The sequence below is a fragment of the Athene cunicularia genome (genome assembly GCF_003259725.1).
Source record: "Athene cunicularia isolate RWA chromosome 12 unlocalized genomic scaffold, athCun1 chr12_part1, whole genome shotgun sequence".
In the NCBI taxonomy this organism is placed as follows: domain Eukaryota; kingdom Metazoa; phylum Chordata; class Aves; order Strigiformes; family Strigidae; genus Athene; species Athene cunicularia.
In genome coordinates this window covers 22,576,693-22,593,899 of record NW_020799116.1, presented here as the reverse complement: position 1 = coordinate 22,593,899, position 17,207 = coordinate 22,576,693, and the positions used below count along the sequence as shown (strand labels likewise).

General features: G+C 37.3%; 1 protein-coding gene across 6 annotated transcripts in view; it reads right to left on the bottom strand.

The window, feature by feature from the left end:
* Positions 1-17,207, bottom strand: part of HDAC11 (histone deacetylase 11) — a 56,078-nt gene that overhangs the window by 24,812 nt on the left and 14,059 nt on the right. For 5 of the 6 annotated variants that reach the window (XM_026857703.1, XM_026857702.1, XM_026857705.1 and 2 more), the window contains exons 5-10: positions 16,275-16,289; positions 13,864-13,906; positions 11,449-11,525; positions 9,723-9,785; positions 7,579-7,675; positions 4,324-4,502 (exon numbers count right to left, since the gene is read on the bottom strand). In XM_026857703.1, the coding sequence (XP_026713504.1) occupies positions 4,324-4,502; positions 7,579-7,675; positions 9,723-9,785; positions 11,449-11,525; positions 13,864-13,906; positions 16,275-16,289 (474 nt within the window). The remainder of the gene's footprint in view (positions 1-4,323; positions 4,503-7,578; positions 7,676-9,722; positions 9,786-11,448; positions 11,526-13,863; positions 13,907-16,274; positions 16,290-17,207) is intronic. The other variant, XM_026857701.1, reaches the window with a different exon arrangement.

The window sequence follows — 17,207 nt, the reverse complement described above, 5'->3', positions numbered from 1 at the left end:
AGTTTAGAAATATTCACCCTATTTCAAATGTGAAGAACTGAGACTCAGAAAGATTGTCTGAATTCAAAGTGCTTTAGTTTGTGCTCAAGTTGCATAGCACCCTCTGACAAAAGTTTGGCAATTTGATCCAAGATTTCACAAATCTACAGAACAACCAAAAATTCTAATCAGAATTTACACGTTCACAATCACTAGCTGAATTTTTAGCTTTCAGCTTCTTTAATAAAAGGCTAATACTGAAAGAATCTATGGCTGAATGGCGAGTTGCAGAATGTAAGTAATGGTAAATCCATAAAAAGGAAAATAAATTCTAAATAACCTCTTACTAATAGAGAAAGGTATGGAACTAAAAAAATAACCAAGCTTGCTGACCAAGAGATACTGTACTGTCATTGAACCCATACAACTGAAGACTGAGCCTCCTGGATACATACTGGGGGCAGGTGACGTGGGGAAGATAATTCTGAAATAAGTGAGAACAGAATTAAAATCTACTTCTGTGGAAAAAGTAAAAGCAGAGAGTCCCAGAGATACATAGAAGACATAAATAATCCATTACAACTCCTCAAAAAAAAAAAAAAAGACTAACAACATAAGAGACAACTGTTTATAATGGACAGCTCAAAATTTAAGTAACTGCAAAAGTTGGAGAAGGGGAAAGGGATTAAAATGCCATCAAATACAAAAAAAAATAAGGAAGCAGCAGCAAAAGTGTCATAATGAAATGAATATGCACTACTCTGGCTGGTTAGAGGAAGACTGTAAATACATCAAGAAATATTACCCTGCCATTAAAAAAAATGACCACAAACAAATGGTAAAAGGAAAGAATAAAATTCAAATGTAGCTGAAAACATATTTTGTAAAACCATACAACAGTAATGGGTTTTGTATAGTTTGACACAGCCCTGTAAAAGAACAATGGGAATAAGGAATAACTGAAAAATAAGACAAAGGGAACTGAAGAATTATATTAGGAACAGATCCTTAAAGGAAGTAACAGAATTACAGAATGAACTGTACATCCCCTGGGAACCATCATGGGATGCAGCAGACATTATACCACACAAGAACTGGAAGCAGTCACTATTCACAGGAGCCTAACCGCCTTATCCCTACTCCAGCATCTTTAGTGGCTGAGCCTGGAAGAGCTGAGGGGAAAACACGTGGGCTTATTCCAGCATTTACATGTTACCAAGAAGAAAATACATCTAGTGAAAAAGACAGCCCAATACAGTTCCCTCTTACAAACAAAGAGACTTACCTGCTACACCTTAAGTTTTCTGGCTATAGGCTCAAGCACCAAGAAACTATCACTCATAGCACTCTGAGGAGGCATAATTTTGATTAGAATTAACCTTGTAGCAGGATTTTAACATATGAATGACATCATCAACTGTAGGACTGAAGACTGGACTAACGAACCTTGAAGAGAGGAATTATCCAGGCTCAGTGTCTTCACTTTTGGCATTTCCAGTAGCCCGGGATTTCAAGCTTGGTCAAGCATACCATTCATACCTAAGCCAGTAAGATCCCAGAGACAAGAAACCCTGCCCTCAGTTCAGAAAACAAAGGCTTGGGCTACAGAAACCTTTTCTCCATCAGGCACCTGAGCCACTGGTTGTGCAGAAAAATGGCACTCCACCTTTCATCTCTACTTGTGACCAGAGGAATCATTTCACCCTTTTTTCCCCCATCCCTACATTTTGTTTCTCTCCCTACCTAGCACCCAACAAGCTACAGCAACTAATTTTTCTCAGCCATTAACATTGCTCCTTCTCAAATGGCAGAAAAAATTTTGAGAAGGCATATCTTAAAAGTATTCTTGTCTATCACTAGCTTCCATTTCTCTTGGGGGGGGGTCTCTACTTTCCAAAAAATATCTGCTCCACCAAATGAGATCTTACATATCAGGTCATACCTTCTCTAAGGTCAAAATCCTAACAAGTCCAAGCCCCTCAGCTCTTCCTTTCTCCCTGGAGACTTTTACACAGACATGGAAACAAAACCTGGAGATTCAGGGTGGCTCAGAAGCCATTCCGCCCACAGTCCACCAAGGACTCTGCAGGCAGTCAGAAAGCAACAAAGTGGCTGCTCAGTGACAGAAGGTATGAAAGAGGAAATACTGGGCTGTTCAGAAATTAATTGCCGATTTCAACCTGTATGTTTGAAGTGGCATATCTCAGCTCACAATAAAATTTATTAATTGAAATAAAACCCATTATAATCAACACATTTTTGCCAACGAGAAACAAGCATATTTATTCCAGTTGCATAAAATTCTGGAATTCTGGAGGCGATGAAGTCACCGAAGGCAATTTTGGCCTCCCCTTGGTTTCTGAAGCGTCTCCCGCACAGGAAGCTGTCGAGATGCTTGAAGAAGTGATAGTTGGTGGGCGAGAGGTCTGGTGAGTATGGTGGATGAGGCAGAGTTTTGTAGCCCAGCTCATTCAACCACTGCAGCATCAGAAGTGCAACATGTGGCCGCGTGTTATCGTGGAGAAGGATTGGACCCTTTTTTTTGACCAGTGGTGGCACAGCTGCTAAAGTTTCTGGTGCATTTCATTGATTTGCTAGACGTACTTCTCTGCTCGTTTCACCTGGATTCAGGAAGCTGTAATGGATTAAACAAGCAGCAGACCACCGGACAGTCAGCATGACCTTCTTTTGGTGCAGATTTGGCTTTGGGAAGTGCTGCGGAGCTTCATCACTGTCCAACCATTGAGCTGATCGTCGCCAGTTATCATAGAGCATCCATTTCTCGTTGCATGTCACAATACAGTCGAGAAACGGGTCGTTCTGGTTGCGAAAAAGAAGTGTCGATGACACTTCAAAACGGCAATTTCTGTGATTCTCATTCAATTCGTGTGGTACCCATTTGTTGAGCTTCTTCGACTTTCCAATCTTATTCAGATGCTCAGAAACAGCTGATATGCTTACCTCGAGTTCTTTTGCAAGTTCTTGAACAGTTGTGCGTGTATCTGCTTCCACCAGAGCCTGCAATTCATCATCGTCAATAACAGAACATCCGCAACCTTCTTGATCTTCAAGGTTGAAATCACCACGTTGAAATTTTTGGAACCAAAGTCGCACTGTCCATTTGTTAACACTTCCCTGGCTATATACCTCAATTGATGTTTTGAGCAGCTTGTGCTGCATTACGTCCAAGTTTGAACTCGTGGATCTGTCAAAATTGCTGTTTTGACATCTGAACTTCAAACCTCCAAAATTTGTCAAAAAAACAGTTTATATTATAATTATACAGGGTGAAAGTTCATAACATGAGCTTTTCAAAAATATGTAACAGTATACCAGTCGAGAAGGTACTATTCCTGAAACATATACAATGAAAATCACATTACAAAATGGAAATTAATTTCCGAACAGCCAATACATGAAGAAACCAATAAAACCCAGCAAGGAACTAGAGCTACGTGCAAAAGGAAGCATTTAAGTACTACAAAACAGAATGAAAACTGAACAGATCAAGTGATGGCTCAATTAGAAGGGGATCTGAGAGCCCATAAATGAAGAAAGCACTTTTCTGTATTGAACTGGTGGACACTAAAAGAGGACCAATGTGAAAACGAGAGAGAGGCAGAAGCAAAAGAGAAGGAAAAAATGAAGGCAATATGAGATCTGTAAATTTTTCTTTATTTTGACAACAACAGACTTGTTATATCTGCAAGGTGAAGACATCTATGAAGCTATACAGAATAAATTAAAATTTAAATCTGCTACCAAACTGGGGAGAGAGAAGGTAAACTGAATTGAGAAAGGGTAATGATATTTGTATAGAAAAGAATGAGAAAAGGGAAAAAATAGTACACAGACAGGCTGCACAAAATTGCTACAAATGGAAGAAGCCAGAAGAGCATTAAAACAGCTGGGAGGGCTACAGAGGAAATAAAGTGTAAGATACATACTGGGGGCAGGTGACGAAATACATCACAAAATGGGTTATGTGAAGGTAAAGGAAACAAAGAAAGATAGAACCAAACAGGAAAAATAGGAGTCAGGGGAAGTGTGAAAATACATGCATCTCTGGTTACCGTCTGGATCAAAAAGTCAGTATATTTTAGAAAGAAAAGTGATACTGAAACAGGCACCTAAAGAACAAAAATATTTAGTCAGTTGTTTTTAGACAACAAAAAAACATATGGTAAAAGAGCAAGGAGATGCACCTATAACAGGAAAATGCTCTGGTTTAGCATAAAATATGCACCTTATCTTCATCTAACAAAGAGCCACGAGTCACTCTCAGACTGCCTTCAGTATTTAGTGAGGAGTAAAAGTCTGTAGGTATTTTAGTATTATACAAACCTGAGGCGAAATAGCAAGTCCTCCCAATGGATCACCATCCAGAATATCAGTCCCAGCATTATAAACAATGATGTCGGGTTTTAATTCATTTAATGCTCCTTCCACGTGAGTATGTACCTTCTGAAGATATTCTGTGTCCTCTGTACCCCACTCTAATTCCACTTTGCGTTTTATGGCACCTAAAAAAAAAGTTTCGCTATGACTCAATAAACAAAGAATTGCTTTGAAAGAAAAATTCAAGATTTAGGTAGGCAAGAGAGAGATAACGTTTCTGGAAATTTTGTAGATACATTTTTCTTGCCACAGAACCTTGAATGAAAGAAAATTATTCAACTACTTGTTTTCCCAGCAAATGTAAGCACAATGACCTTGAAAAAATTCCACTGAAGAGAGAAAATAAGATGTAGGGAAAAAGAAAACTATCTTGTAGACAAGTGAAAAATGTTATTGAAAAGTAGTTGATCTACATGTCCATTTACCAATCAGCAAAGAAATCATAAAGGAAATTATTAAGTTAAGAGTAATCTAAATAAAGCATAAGAAAACACTGAACTGCTATTGCAGAGGAAATAGTTGGGGGAAAACACAAGATAAATATCACTGAGAAATTAAGACGTTTTATTTTTATCACAACACTCAAAACTTAATAGTAAGGGATCATGAATTTATGTGAACTGCTTTATGAATGTATAACAAGATTCAGCTTTGCCCCAAGCATTTTCAATTTTATGTTCTTACCCTCTAATCCTACCAGGAGAGCAAGTAGCTATCCTTAATTTAAATCAAATTATTTCTAACACTTCTAATAAAGCATTAGAAGCAAGAGGATTGAGAATGTAGAGGAAGGAAACCCAAGGTTATGCAGCTTAGCTTTGCGTGCTTTTAGAGTTATGTGTAACTCTAAACCTGAATTAAATCAAACCTATGACAGAGGTGTTTTAAGGTATAACTTCCACCTCACCATACCCTATGCCTTGAATTAAATGACTTGGAGTCTTAAATCTTGTGTGGATTCAGCACCCACCAAGTGTGCATGAATGCATTCAACACAATGACATTTATTGTTGTAACTGCTGGGTAGGGGTTTTTTTTCTGCTTTCCATCCTTGTTCAACATTAGTGAAGAATTCTTTTTCTTTATTTTATTGCATCAACATTAGTTTCAGAGATTTTTTTCTTTCTTTATGATATCTTTCCTGAATTATTTTCTTATTGTTGTATAAATGTTCATGTAAGTCTGCACAGCTGTGCTCTTCTGAACAGCACTTAGAGCTTCTTCAGGGTAAAGAATCTGCTGGCTGGCTGGAGCTTTGGAGGAGGAGGTGGTAAACACATTAGCATGGGGAACAAATAAGTATTGTTCTGATGAAACCATTAAGAAATTGAGATGACTGACTCAGATTCAATACTTCTGCAGGTCTCTTGTATTCATCTCCACCACAAAACACAGAATTACAGCGATTACTTATTACCCAGATCAAGGACTACTGATGGACACCATGATGAATGTGTAGGTTAGAATGAACAAAGCTTTTGCATTTGAAAGCCCTTTGTTCATCTCCTGCTAATTAGTGAATGTACTTCTACAGCTTTGAAAACTGTAAAATGACACTCAGACCAACAGCAACACTTTTTTAAGGCCTGAGCTTTTGAGTTTCAGCTGCCACTTTTTTTATGCTCACCCTTCAGTGAACTAGTCCTTTTCCCCATCCATCTCCTCCTTTCTCTTCCTAAACTTCTGTGCAATTCCATAGTATTTCCCCTTAGGGACTCAATATGCTTATGGCTAAGCATTAGGCTATGTTAGCTAGTTTGTTTGGGGTTTTGGTTTGGTTTTTTTTTTCCTTTTTTTTTTCCCCTTAATGAAGTACATGTGGGAAAAAAATGTACAGAATAGACTCCTACAATAAAACATGGAGAAAATTAGTAGGAAGCCCAGGGAGACAGAGGCAAAGTTTACCCTAAGGATTCAAATTCTCCAGTTGAAGCCTCTACCTCCCTTCAAGAAGATTCCCTCTCTGATCTCACCTTCGTCTGGTCACCTAGCAGGAGAGTGTGTAAGGATTTGGCCACTGAACTCCTACTTGGACAACTTTATGCAAACTACGATGAACTATATATTCACATGCCTTTGGCCGTGGCCTTCTGCGCCTCATGCTTCATCTGTAGAAAGGCAATGCTAGTATTCCCAGCTTCACAGGAGAGGGGAGAGGTCAGTATTTCATATTTCCTAACAAGGGCTTATTTTGTTCTGGTGTTAATCCATCTGTTCAAAATGTTGCCATTTGATATATGAAAGGGATGTTTTTCTTAGGAAAAATATAATCTTCATTTGCTTGCAATTTGTCTGCTTATAGACTTTTCTTAGTAGTCATTTTTTAGTTTAATACCTTGAAATTCATATATTACGGTTTTCAAAATCTTTACTAGTTAAAAAAGTACAATGCACTGCACCTAATTCTTGCCAAGAATCCAAATTAAGTAGGCTTTTCAGAATGACAGCATCATTGAAGAAATTCAGCAGCAGAACATCTCCCCCAGTAAACCATGATTCAGCTAACAAATTAAGCCTGTAATAAATGACAGTGTTACAAAATCAAAGATCAAAAACTTTGGGCTTTTGCATTTGAATTTAACCATTATCAAAACCCCACTAATTAATTGTGACAGGTCATCAGACACAATAGTCACATCACAGTATGGATAAGCAAACAACAGCAAAAAGAATTAAGCAGCAGCTCTTAACATTTGTATGACTGTCTTCTGCATCCCAACTTGTCTCACATTCAGATGCATCTTGTTTCCTAGATGCTTATAAAACAAATTCTACTGGAAAGACAACACCTAAGTATGTTGTAACTTTAAAAACAGTACTAGCTAATCCTTAGTGAACCCTTTTATAAATTTAGTGTAAGGGAAAGATTAAGTTCTAACAATTATCTTCAAATCAAAAGGATTATTTAACTCTTAAGCGTGACATGACCTTTTGAATGCACTGCTGACAAAGTCCACAGAACACCCACACCTTGCATTCCAGAAATTCATTATGTGAGGGAAAACACTACATCATTAACAACACTGTGATATATCACAGTGATCACTGAAAACTGTATGTTCAATGTGAAATTAAAAAACATAATAATTTAAAGATCTAGTTAACATCATTACAAGGAAGCTTTAATAAGTAAACGAAGAAGTTACATAACAGCACAGTAGGTCTCTTACATCTTGGAATATGAATTTCAATTATACTTACGTTTAGCAAATCCATCCCCTGGATAAATATATCTATTGTACGCATCCATAATATATACCCGATGATCATCCATAAAGTCCCGCTCATGGCCATTTCCCTGAAGGAAGTTTACAGTTAGCTATTCCTAGTACACTAACACAGAATTAAATGATCTGTAAATTCTAGAGTAATCAAGACTACAAAGATCTAATATTTAAAACTCCTGTGTCTATCTCTTATATATAGTCTCAAAGGTTATTTTGAGATGTAGAGTTTTGGGAGCTTAGAGACTATCAGTCTGAAGACTGCAGGTATCAAAATCAACATAGATCTCATTGCACATATAAGAAAAATAAATGAAAACTAGATGATAATTGTCTTCAACAATATCACAAAAGAAACTGTGATCACCAAATAAATCTCTCATTTTCCAACTGTGCAAGAAAAAAGTCACTTTCAACTGCTGCAAAACTCATATTCTTATACAGGGATTAATAAACAAACAAATAAATAAATAAACAAGACTAAGCTCTTCTGATAATTCAAGCCTTGGTGAGGTAAGTAATCCCTGGAAAAATGACAAACGCCAGAGACCCAACAGTTTAACATATTGTGTAACACCAGGAATTCCCTATAAAAATACTGTAGTTGGTGTAAAGATGGAAAGAGAAAACTCAGATTCTGAATGTTCCCCTTCCCCCATTTCTGAATTTAAATAACATTCTTTTGGCTCTCATTTAGACTTTTTTCCCACTAGTATAAAAATCATCTTTTCACAGAAATCACTAAGGTATTTTTGTTGAAATCAGTGTATCATACAGGACCACAGCCCCTGCCGCCAACAGAATTTCATTTAAAGCACAGAAACAGACATTTCCACAGATAGACCTTATGTAATTCAGTTACAGAATTTATGTCCCTTGACAGTTAAGCTCTATCCTTGCTACAGCTTTCCCTCCTGGAAACAAACAATCAAACAAACAAACAAAAAAGATCACTAAACTAAAGCTAGTCAGTGTGTGTGAAAAAGGGAATGGGAAGCACCAGAACTGTATTTCTTTCTGCTAAAAAATGGCAACTCCAACTTATTTCTTCAGCATCCACAAATAAACAGAAATCTATGAATATGAGAGCCTCCAGGTGAACCATTTTCTTATGGAAGGTGAAACTCACCAATGACCAAGAATTGGAACACCTACAAGATGCATACTTAAAAAGAATCTTCTGAACTACTACTTCACACACCTCTCATTCCCCAGAGAAATTAAATAAAGGGGTCATTTAGTGTGCAGACTGAGATTACTAGCATGATACCTGAAAATCAAAATACATTCCAAGACGTTTTTAAAAAACAAAACACACCCCAAAAAAGCACAAAAAAATACACACCCTGACAGAAATGGCTAAAGAGAATCATGAACACAAACCATCTTTCTATTGTATAATCCATGTCTGTATTTCATGGTAATTTTAGGATGCCTGAACTTGCAGGTAAGAGAAATGACAGAAGATTAAAAACTTGCAGCCTCACTGCCATAGAGCTACTTAAAAATGGTTTATTTACACGTAATAAATTATCTTCAATGCTTCAGATTTGACATAATTTTGGTGCATTAACTGCTTCTCTAAAAATCCTATTTCCCTCCTTTCAGGATTTATTTTGGAAATCCTACCAAAGATGAGATTTGTTCTCAGTACCCACAGTAAATCACTTTACCAGGTGAAGAGTGATGTATTCTTTACTTCATCAGCCTGAAGTCAAGCTTTCCATTAAAACACTGAAGGTCAAATTCATCCCCTGCAAAGACTGCTGCAATCAATGCATGCTGAACTAACTGTAATTCTGGTTTAAGGGATTCCTTGTTTCTTCAGGGACACTGATCTACTGTGGAGACTGCTGTGCCTCAGATCAGTATGCAATTTAAAAATATTTTTACATCTAGCCACATGATGGAGCTACAACTCAGTTTAATTTTATTAAATTGGCTTAACATTGGACCATAAAATAATTAAACAACTAAACTGTTCACAGTCTCCATCATGCATGATTAACTTTGTATGCTGTGAGTTGACAGTTTATGCTACTATTAGAAAAGAAGGTATTGATCACACACTTGTATGTTGAGCAAAACATCTGCAGCACTGAATACAGCTAAGGTACTCACCTGATGAGCATCCAGATCAATAATTGTGGCTTTAGACACCCCTTGTACTCTTTCAAATAAGAACTGGATATATAAGCAAAGAAAAAGATAGATAAAGTTATGAAGTTAGGTGACAGATTACACTGGAGGCTTGAAGCTTGCAGAGTATATTACTGTTCCGATTTGAATTGGAATCATGCCATTCACCAACTAAACAGCTAAGTGACTGCAATATATTTAAAGCTCTAATTATTTCACATAAAAATTGTTGTCATTATACAACAAAACCCCTATACATTTCCACAGTCATCTGTACAGGTATCTGCCTACTTGCAGAGAAAGTCAGTGGAGAGAGGGAAGAGAAAGATTTCTACTCATTTCCTCCTTCTCCCACAAAGTACCAGACACAACATAGGATCAAGGATGTGTCTTTCTACAGCATCCCACACTAAATTGTAAAGCAGAGTCCGCAAAGGAGGCATAAGCCCAATGGCACTGAATAAGACAATGGAGCCAGGGTAATAAACCCTGCTGTAGTAATACTGGCCCTCCACAGGTGTGGCTGGTTCTCTGCATCCTGTACCAGCCAGACAGAAAAGGACAGCTCCAACTAGGGATTATAAAACTGATCATGGCATTGGTGCTGTCAGAGGCTGGAGCAGAACCAGCAAAAGCACCAAGAAAACAACAGCAACAACTGTGGGTTAGGACAGGGTGAAGCAAGAGCTGCACAGGCCCCAAAACATCAAGGAGCTAACTTCATGAGACACAAACAATAGCACAAGTAAGGCTTATCAGCAGGAAGGGAGAAACAGTCCATTGTGATGGCATACAACTGTGTAAGCATAAAATCCACCATTTAGGAAAAGCTGCTGTAGGGACTGTACATATTAAAGCTGCTTTTAGTAACAGAATTAATTTCTTATTCTACATCTGTGAAGAAAAAAAAAAATTTTTTTAATTCTTTAAGTCTTGACTTTGACAAGTTACTATCTGTAATATAGACATGGTAAAACCCAAAGATTTTGTACAAACTGTCACCCGCTGTAATTTCTCAATCTGTATTTTAATGATAGGGAAAACAGAACACTGTGGATTACTTCTTTGCAAATTACCATGTACAGAAATTAGGATGTTATGTCATATAATGTGCTGCAATCATTAAGAGGTTTTTTGTGTTTATTATTACTGATACTTTATAAATATTCTAGTATACAAATATACCATAGTACATTTGATAAAAATAAGCCCTAATTGCAGAAGGCTCTTGCTTCAGCTTTTCAACAGCTAAATACCAAATGTATTCATTCACATTCAATGATTATTTTGGAGACATTCACATTTTTATTCATGAATTTGAACCATGCTGAGCACTGTATAGTGCAGCTTGATTCAGAGAAAGGATTTCTGTCTGCATTCGTCTTGATTGTAACCACTGAAACTAACGTGGAATTTCCAGGTTCAACTGCAAGCCTAGGATAATTATCAATGAGAATATTAAAAGTCAATCTGGTTTGATTTTGAGTGTTTTTTTGCAAGATGACATTGTTAAAGAACATAATCCTGACCGTTACAACTCCTCCCTTCCATTTAGCAATTCTGCATATGCATTACGTTCTGCAGCATCAAGTACCACACCATTTTCATATTCCTACCCATCTACAGATGGCTTTATTTTATCCTATTGAGATGTAAATTTCCTATTTGTACAAAAAGTAGAAAATACTCACTTCAGAGTACTTCTTACCTTTATAGCCAGCGTGATATCAGCATATGCACAAAATCCTCCACCTTTGTCACTTGAACAGTGATGAAAACCACCCCCTAAACATAAAAATGTTGAAAAGGTAAAAAGCTAGATACTAAGGAACGTAGATAGTCTTGGCAAAGAGACAGAGATGACTTACATGTCTGGCATATGCAACACCTAGAGATGTTAAACTCTTACTTAGCAACACAACAGTTTCTGTACACACTCTTAGAATGGTTTGGTTTGGACGGGATCTTGGAAACCACTGAGCTTCAACCCCCCTGCCATGGGCAGGGACACTTTCCACCAGCCCAGTTTGCCCAAAGCCCCGTCCAACCTGGCCTTGAACCCTTCCAGGGAGGGGGCAGCCACAGCTGCTCTGGGCAACCTGTGCCAGGGCCTGACCACCCTCACAGGAAAGAATTTCTTCCTTACATCTAATCTAAATCTACCCTCTGTCAGCTTAAAACCATTACTCCTTGTCCTATCCCTACACTCCCTGATCAAGAGTCCCTCCCCACCTTTCCTGCAGCCCCCTTTTAAGTACTTGAAGGCTTCTATACAATCTCCCCAGAGCCTTCTCTTCTCCAGCTGAATCCCCCAAACTCTCTCAGCCTGTCCTCACAGGGGGGTGCTCCTGCCCCTGATCATCTTTGTGGCCTCCTCTGGCCCCACTCAAGCAGATCTGTGTCCTTCTGATGTTGGTGCCCCCAGAGCTGGACACAGCCCTGCAGGGGGGGGGTCTCATGAAAGCAGAGTAGAGAGGAAGAATCCCCTCCCTGACCTGCTGTCCACACTGCTCTTGATGCAGTCCAGGGTACCGTTGGCTTTCTGGGCTGAAAACACACATTGTGAAGTCATGTTGAGCTTCTTGTCAACCAATACCCCCAAGTCCTTCTCCACTGAGCGGCTCTTAATCCACTCCTTGCCCAGCCTGTATTCGTCCTTGGGATTGCCTTGACTCATGGGCAGGACCCTGCACTTGGCCTTGTTGAACTCCATGAGGTTCACAGGGTCCCACCTCTCCAGCCTGTCAGGTCCCTCTGGATGGCACATCCCTTCAGCGTGTCAACTGCACCACACAGCTCAGTGTTTTCAGTGAACTGTCCATGTTGCCAACAAAGATATTAAACAGCCACTCATGACATATCTTATGTGGCCTACCAGACCACAGGCCTACCAGGCTATCAGGCAAAGGATGTGCAGATGCCCAGATTAAAATGAATTGTCCCTTTCATCTAGCAACCACCCTAAGAATAAAGAAATGTACATATGCAACACATGGTGCCTCCATGAGAAAGCATACTGCTTTAAAAGTTCAGCTCCCCCAGGCAAGTTGGAGTTACATAATTAACATTATAGGCAGGTGGGAAAGACTTGTGGGAAGTTCTTTTTTATGCTAAACAGCAAGTCAAAAAGAAACCCCAAACCACAAGCTAAGTGAGGATTCCTTATTTGCACATACCATTGTCTTTTGTAAACACTCCGACCAGAAGAAATGCTAAGAACTCCTCTTTAAAAAACAAACACATTCTTTACATGAAAAAAGTACTTAGACCTCCCTCTCTCAAAACATATTTTTTATATAATAAGCCAGAACTTTTTACTAAGAAACCCACTACAAATATCTAAGAAAAAAACTTAACAAGCTCACTTAACATATCAGGAAATATGACAGGCTTTGGGGTTTGCTTTTAATGTCTATTTAATGTTTAATATTGGATATTCCCTTTGTAGAAGATGCATATAAGAAATAATGGAAAAATCCCAGAATTGATGAGCTCTATGAAAATGGCAAGCTAAGTCTTACATGACAGAAAATATTGCTTCAATAGTTTACTGGTTTTGCACTGCTATTTGCTGTGAGCAGGAGAGTGTATTTATATACACTATATTCTTCATAATTTGTTCAAGTTTTTTTTTCAGGAAAAACTGCACAGCCCAAAATAAGACACTAACCGATACAGCCCTGCTCTTCAGCATATCAACCAATCCCTTGATCTGGTATAATATACAAATTAGCTGATAAAATCTATGAAAATGACTTTATAATTTAATGAAAACAAAAGGTTTTATTGAAATATTTACATTTAATACAAATATTTTGACTTAATTTTTTTTTGCACTACTTCAATCCAAACACTTTTCCTTATATATGATATCATATATTTATCCAGTTATCTTTTTTCTTTCCAAAAAATATTTAATACTAATGCTGCAATACAGATGATAGTGGATGAGAAAACAAATCCAGTACTTTTTTTCATAGTTTTTTCCTTTAGAGTTCAGTTTAAACACCATCCATCACTTTTTGTTATTGCAAACAGAATGCGTATCATGATATAAATGAAAATAATATGATTTTAAACACACTATTTCAAGTATCATTTAATGCACTACAGTTGTACTTACCCACATTGATCGCCCAGCCTCTATCAACAGCAAGTTTTCCTGCCTTAAGAAAATTACGGTGAGAACTTAATGAATGAACGAGGCAACCATTTAACACTGTCTGCTTCCACCCCAAATGCAACTCTTGGCATTCAGACATGTCCACTGAATGTTTTACCACTGCAGGTCATTCTGAATCAGATCTCTGAATACGAACCATGCAAGACTGCCCTCAGCATAATTAGCTGAAAAAATACTCAATACCTCATCTGTATTTCATTCTCTGGAAGTTAAGCAGGTCTAAAACTAACTGCACTTTGCAGAGATGGGCAACAACCCATAGCAGACAAATGAGAAAGGAAAAGAATAACTGTTGGTAAGAGTAAAAAATGAGCAAGAATCTCCTAATATCCTTCCTGTTCATGTAAAATAGGATAGACATAAGCTCAAACCCCTGAAAATACAGATTAATAGTTTCAGCTGCAGGTGGGGACAGAAAAATGCTACAGTATGAAGCATCTCATGACTTACTTTATTATTTTAAATGATATAACATGCATAGTACAGAATATTGCCAATCTTCTTCCCTCCATACAGAAAAACTGTGCCTGTATCTCTCCTTTGAACTCAAATGACATTCAGGGAAGGGAAAGCACTGACAGAGAAGAGATACACAAGGCTTAAATTCTGAAATTCTAATTGAAAAACCTGACTTATTTTGGCCAGGAGGATAATAATGCTTAACTGCATTATTCCTCAAGTGTCATGTTAACAAAAGAAGATATTACTAGCTGTAATTTAAAAAAAAAAAAAAAAAGAGCGAGAGAGAAAAGGTAAAAGGTATTACTCTTTTCCCTAATCATGGAAAGAACATAGTATACATTGTGTATACAAAAGTAAGTTTGGACAGTTGAGAATTCTTCATCACCAATATATTTATATTTGAGCACTTCTAATTTAGTATTAAGAAAACTACTGGGAAGGTAAACGTCATCCTGTTATGAACATCTTAACTTGCACAAATTAGTTCTTGAGAAAAGACTGTAGTTTCTGAACTATAAAACCCCTTATGTAACAGGGAAATCACATTATCTGTGATTTAGCTTACTTCCTAGGGATTCCTCACCAAAAAAAAAAAATCTTTCCAAATTGCTGAAAAAAAATAATTAAAAAGTAGAGAAACTAAGCAGGAATTTTCATGATGAACAGGATCATCGGGAATAGCAAAAGATCATACTTATGACTTGCACTGTATGAATTTTATTGTCTGATGATTCAAAACTGCTTTTAAAGTACATACCTATTTTGCTATAACAAAAAACAAAAAAAGGTAAAAACAGCATATGGCATCATCAATCCAAAAGTGACCAGTGATGTCATTTGTATTTCAGGAGGCATGATACAGACACATAATAGACAATTAGTGGCTATCTCTTCTACATGACCACATTTATAACTAGTGAACATGCATTTATGAATTAAAGATAAGCACAAGCACAATGAAAAACATTACAAAACTATGCAAGAGTATTGACTAGTTTGAACCAAGTTGAAACAGATTTCACATACAAATACTGTCAAGACCCTCAAGAAATATCAAAGGCAGAATATTAGGAAACTCTTGACTCTTCCCAGTTATTTTTCTTTTCTACCATTTCCTTTGTTCCTCATAGCTAGCATACAGAAAGACAGTGTGGGTATAGTAAGAGAAGACTCTGTGTATTCCTACGCAGACAGGACTTTGCACACCAAAAACCCCCATCTCAATAACCACTACTGACTGCAGTCAGAAATACAACACAGAAGAGAGAACTGAGCAGGAGTCTGAAGTGATGCTGAAGGACTAAATGGAGACAGAATGGATCTACTTCTTTGTGAATGACCACCAGGAAGTTTTAAGCACCTTTAACTATATGAAACACATGAAACCAGAATTCTTTCTCTCTATTACTACCCAGTCTATAACATAATGTTTTTAAAAAAATAAAAGAGTAAAGTCAAACTACCTCCAAACTACCCTGTAGTCCATTGAAAGCTAGATGACTACACAGATACCACCAAAACCAGTTTGGTACAATCTCCAGCTCTTGCTGGTAAACTGCCAGGAGAAAGCATTCCAGGTGGTTTATGCAGGTTTGCATTACGGAGATGCACTGTGTTCCACCTCCAGCATCTCCAACTTTGCTAGTTAACACCTACTAAAAGAAGTAGCACTTTTGTTATCTAGCCTATTACCATAACTCAGTGAGTCTAAAGATTTATCCAGAACATAGCACGTTCTTTCTAAACTCATATATTTAAATTATTCTTAAAGGTTGGTTTAACATTTTCAATAGTTCATCTGGTTTTCTCATGCTTATGCAGACTTCTAGGCTTCAACAAAAGCATCAGACATAGCTACACTGTACAAACACTGTCACATATTTCCTTACCTCACTATTCTTTGACTTTAAATAACATGTACATCCAAGAAGACATAGCAACATAAGAGAATTAAAGTAGAATTAGGAAATAGGATTTAAGAGGCAAGAACAACAATAGTTGGAGAAACGGAGTCCAACTTTTATTTTATAAAAGAGTCATAAGCCTGAATTAAAACCAGACTCGGCAACCCACAAGGATACTTAAACATGGTAAATGTCACAGGACTTGCTATTGTACCAGTGATTTAGGAAGAAACCACTGACCATTTCTATTTAACAGCTTAGAACAAGAAGCAGCAGTTAACTCAATTTAAACAGACAATTTCAGCACCAAGGAGGTGACTTTTCAATCTTTCCCTCTACTACCCCCACATTCAAAAACTTTATGAAAGTTTTTCTTTGCTACTTTTCTGCTAACATTACAATACTCACCTTCTCCTCCAACTAAAACCAAGATTTTTTCTAAACACATGCATATCGATACATTCTTCAACTACCTTGAGGACTTCACAGTATTGTGAAGAGCTACATTACATAAATACTACATTCCCCATTACAAATAATAAAATGCACCAGTTTGCAACACAGTTGAAACATGATGATATATTCAAACTTTAAGAGCTTCAGATGCTTAAATATCTATGGCCAGTGTTTGATTACAACTTTTGATATTACAAAGATAGTTAAGATGACATGCTTAAAACAATTAACTGAACTGCTATATGTTTCTGAATCTTAACAGTATATATTATAGCCCAGTCACAAGTTGTGCAGTCCATTCCATCTCTACTACCTTTTGGTAACAAAAAACAACTAGCAGAGAGTTACTTTTACATACACATTTGCAAATCCAGCAGCTGGATGGGATACAGATTTAACAGAGTACTAATATAATGAAAAAATTGCCATTTTTCTCTGTTAGAACTACTCAGTGCCTGATTC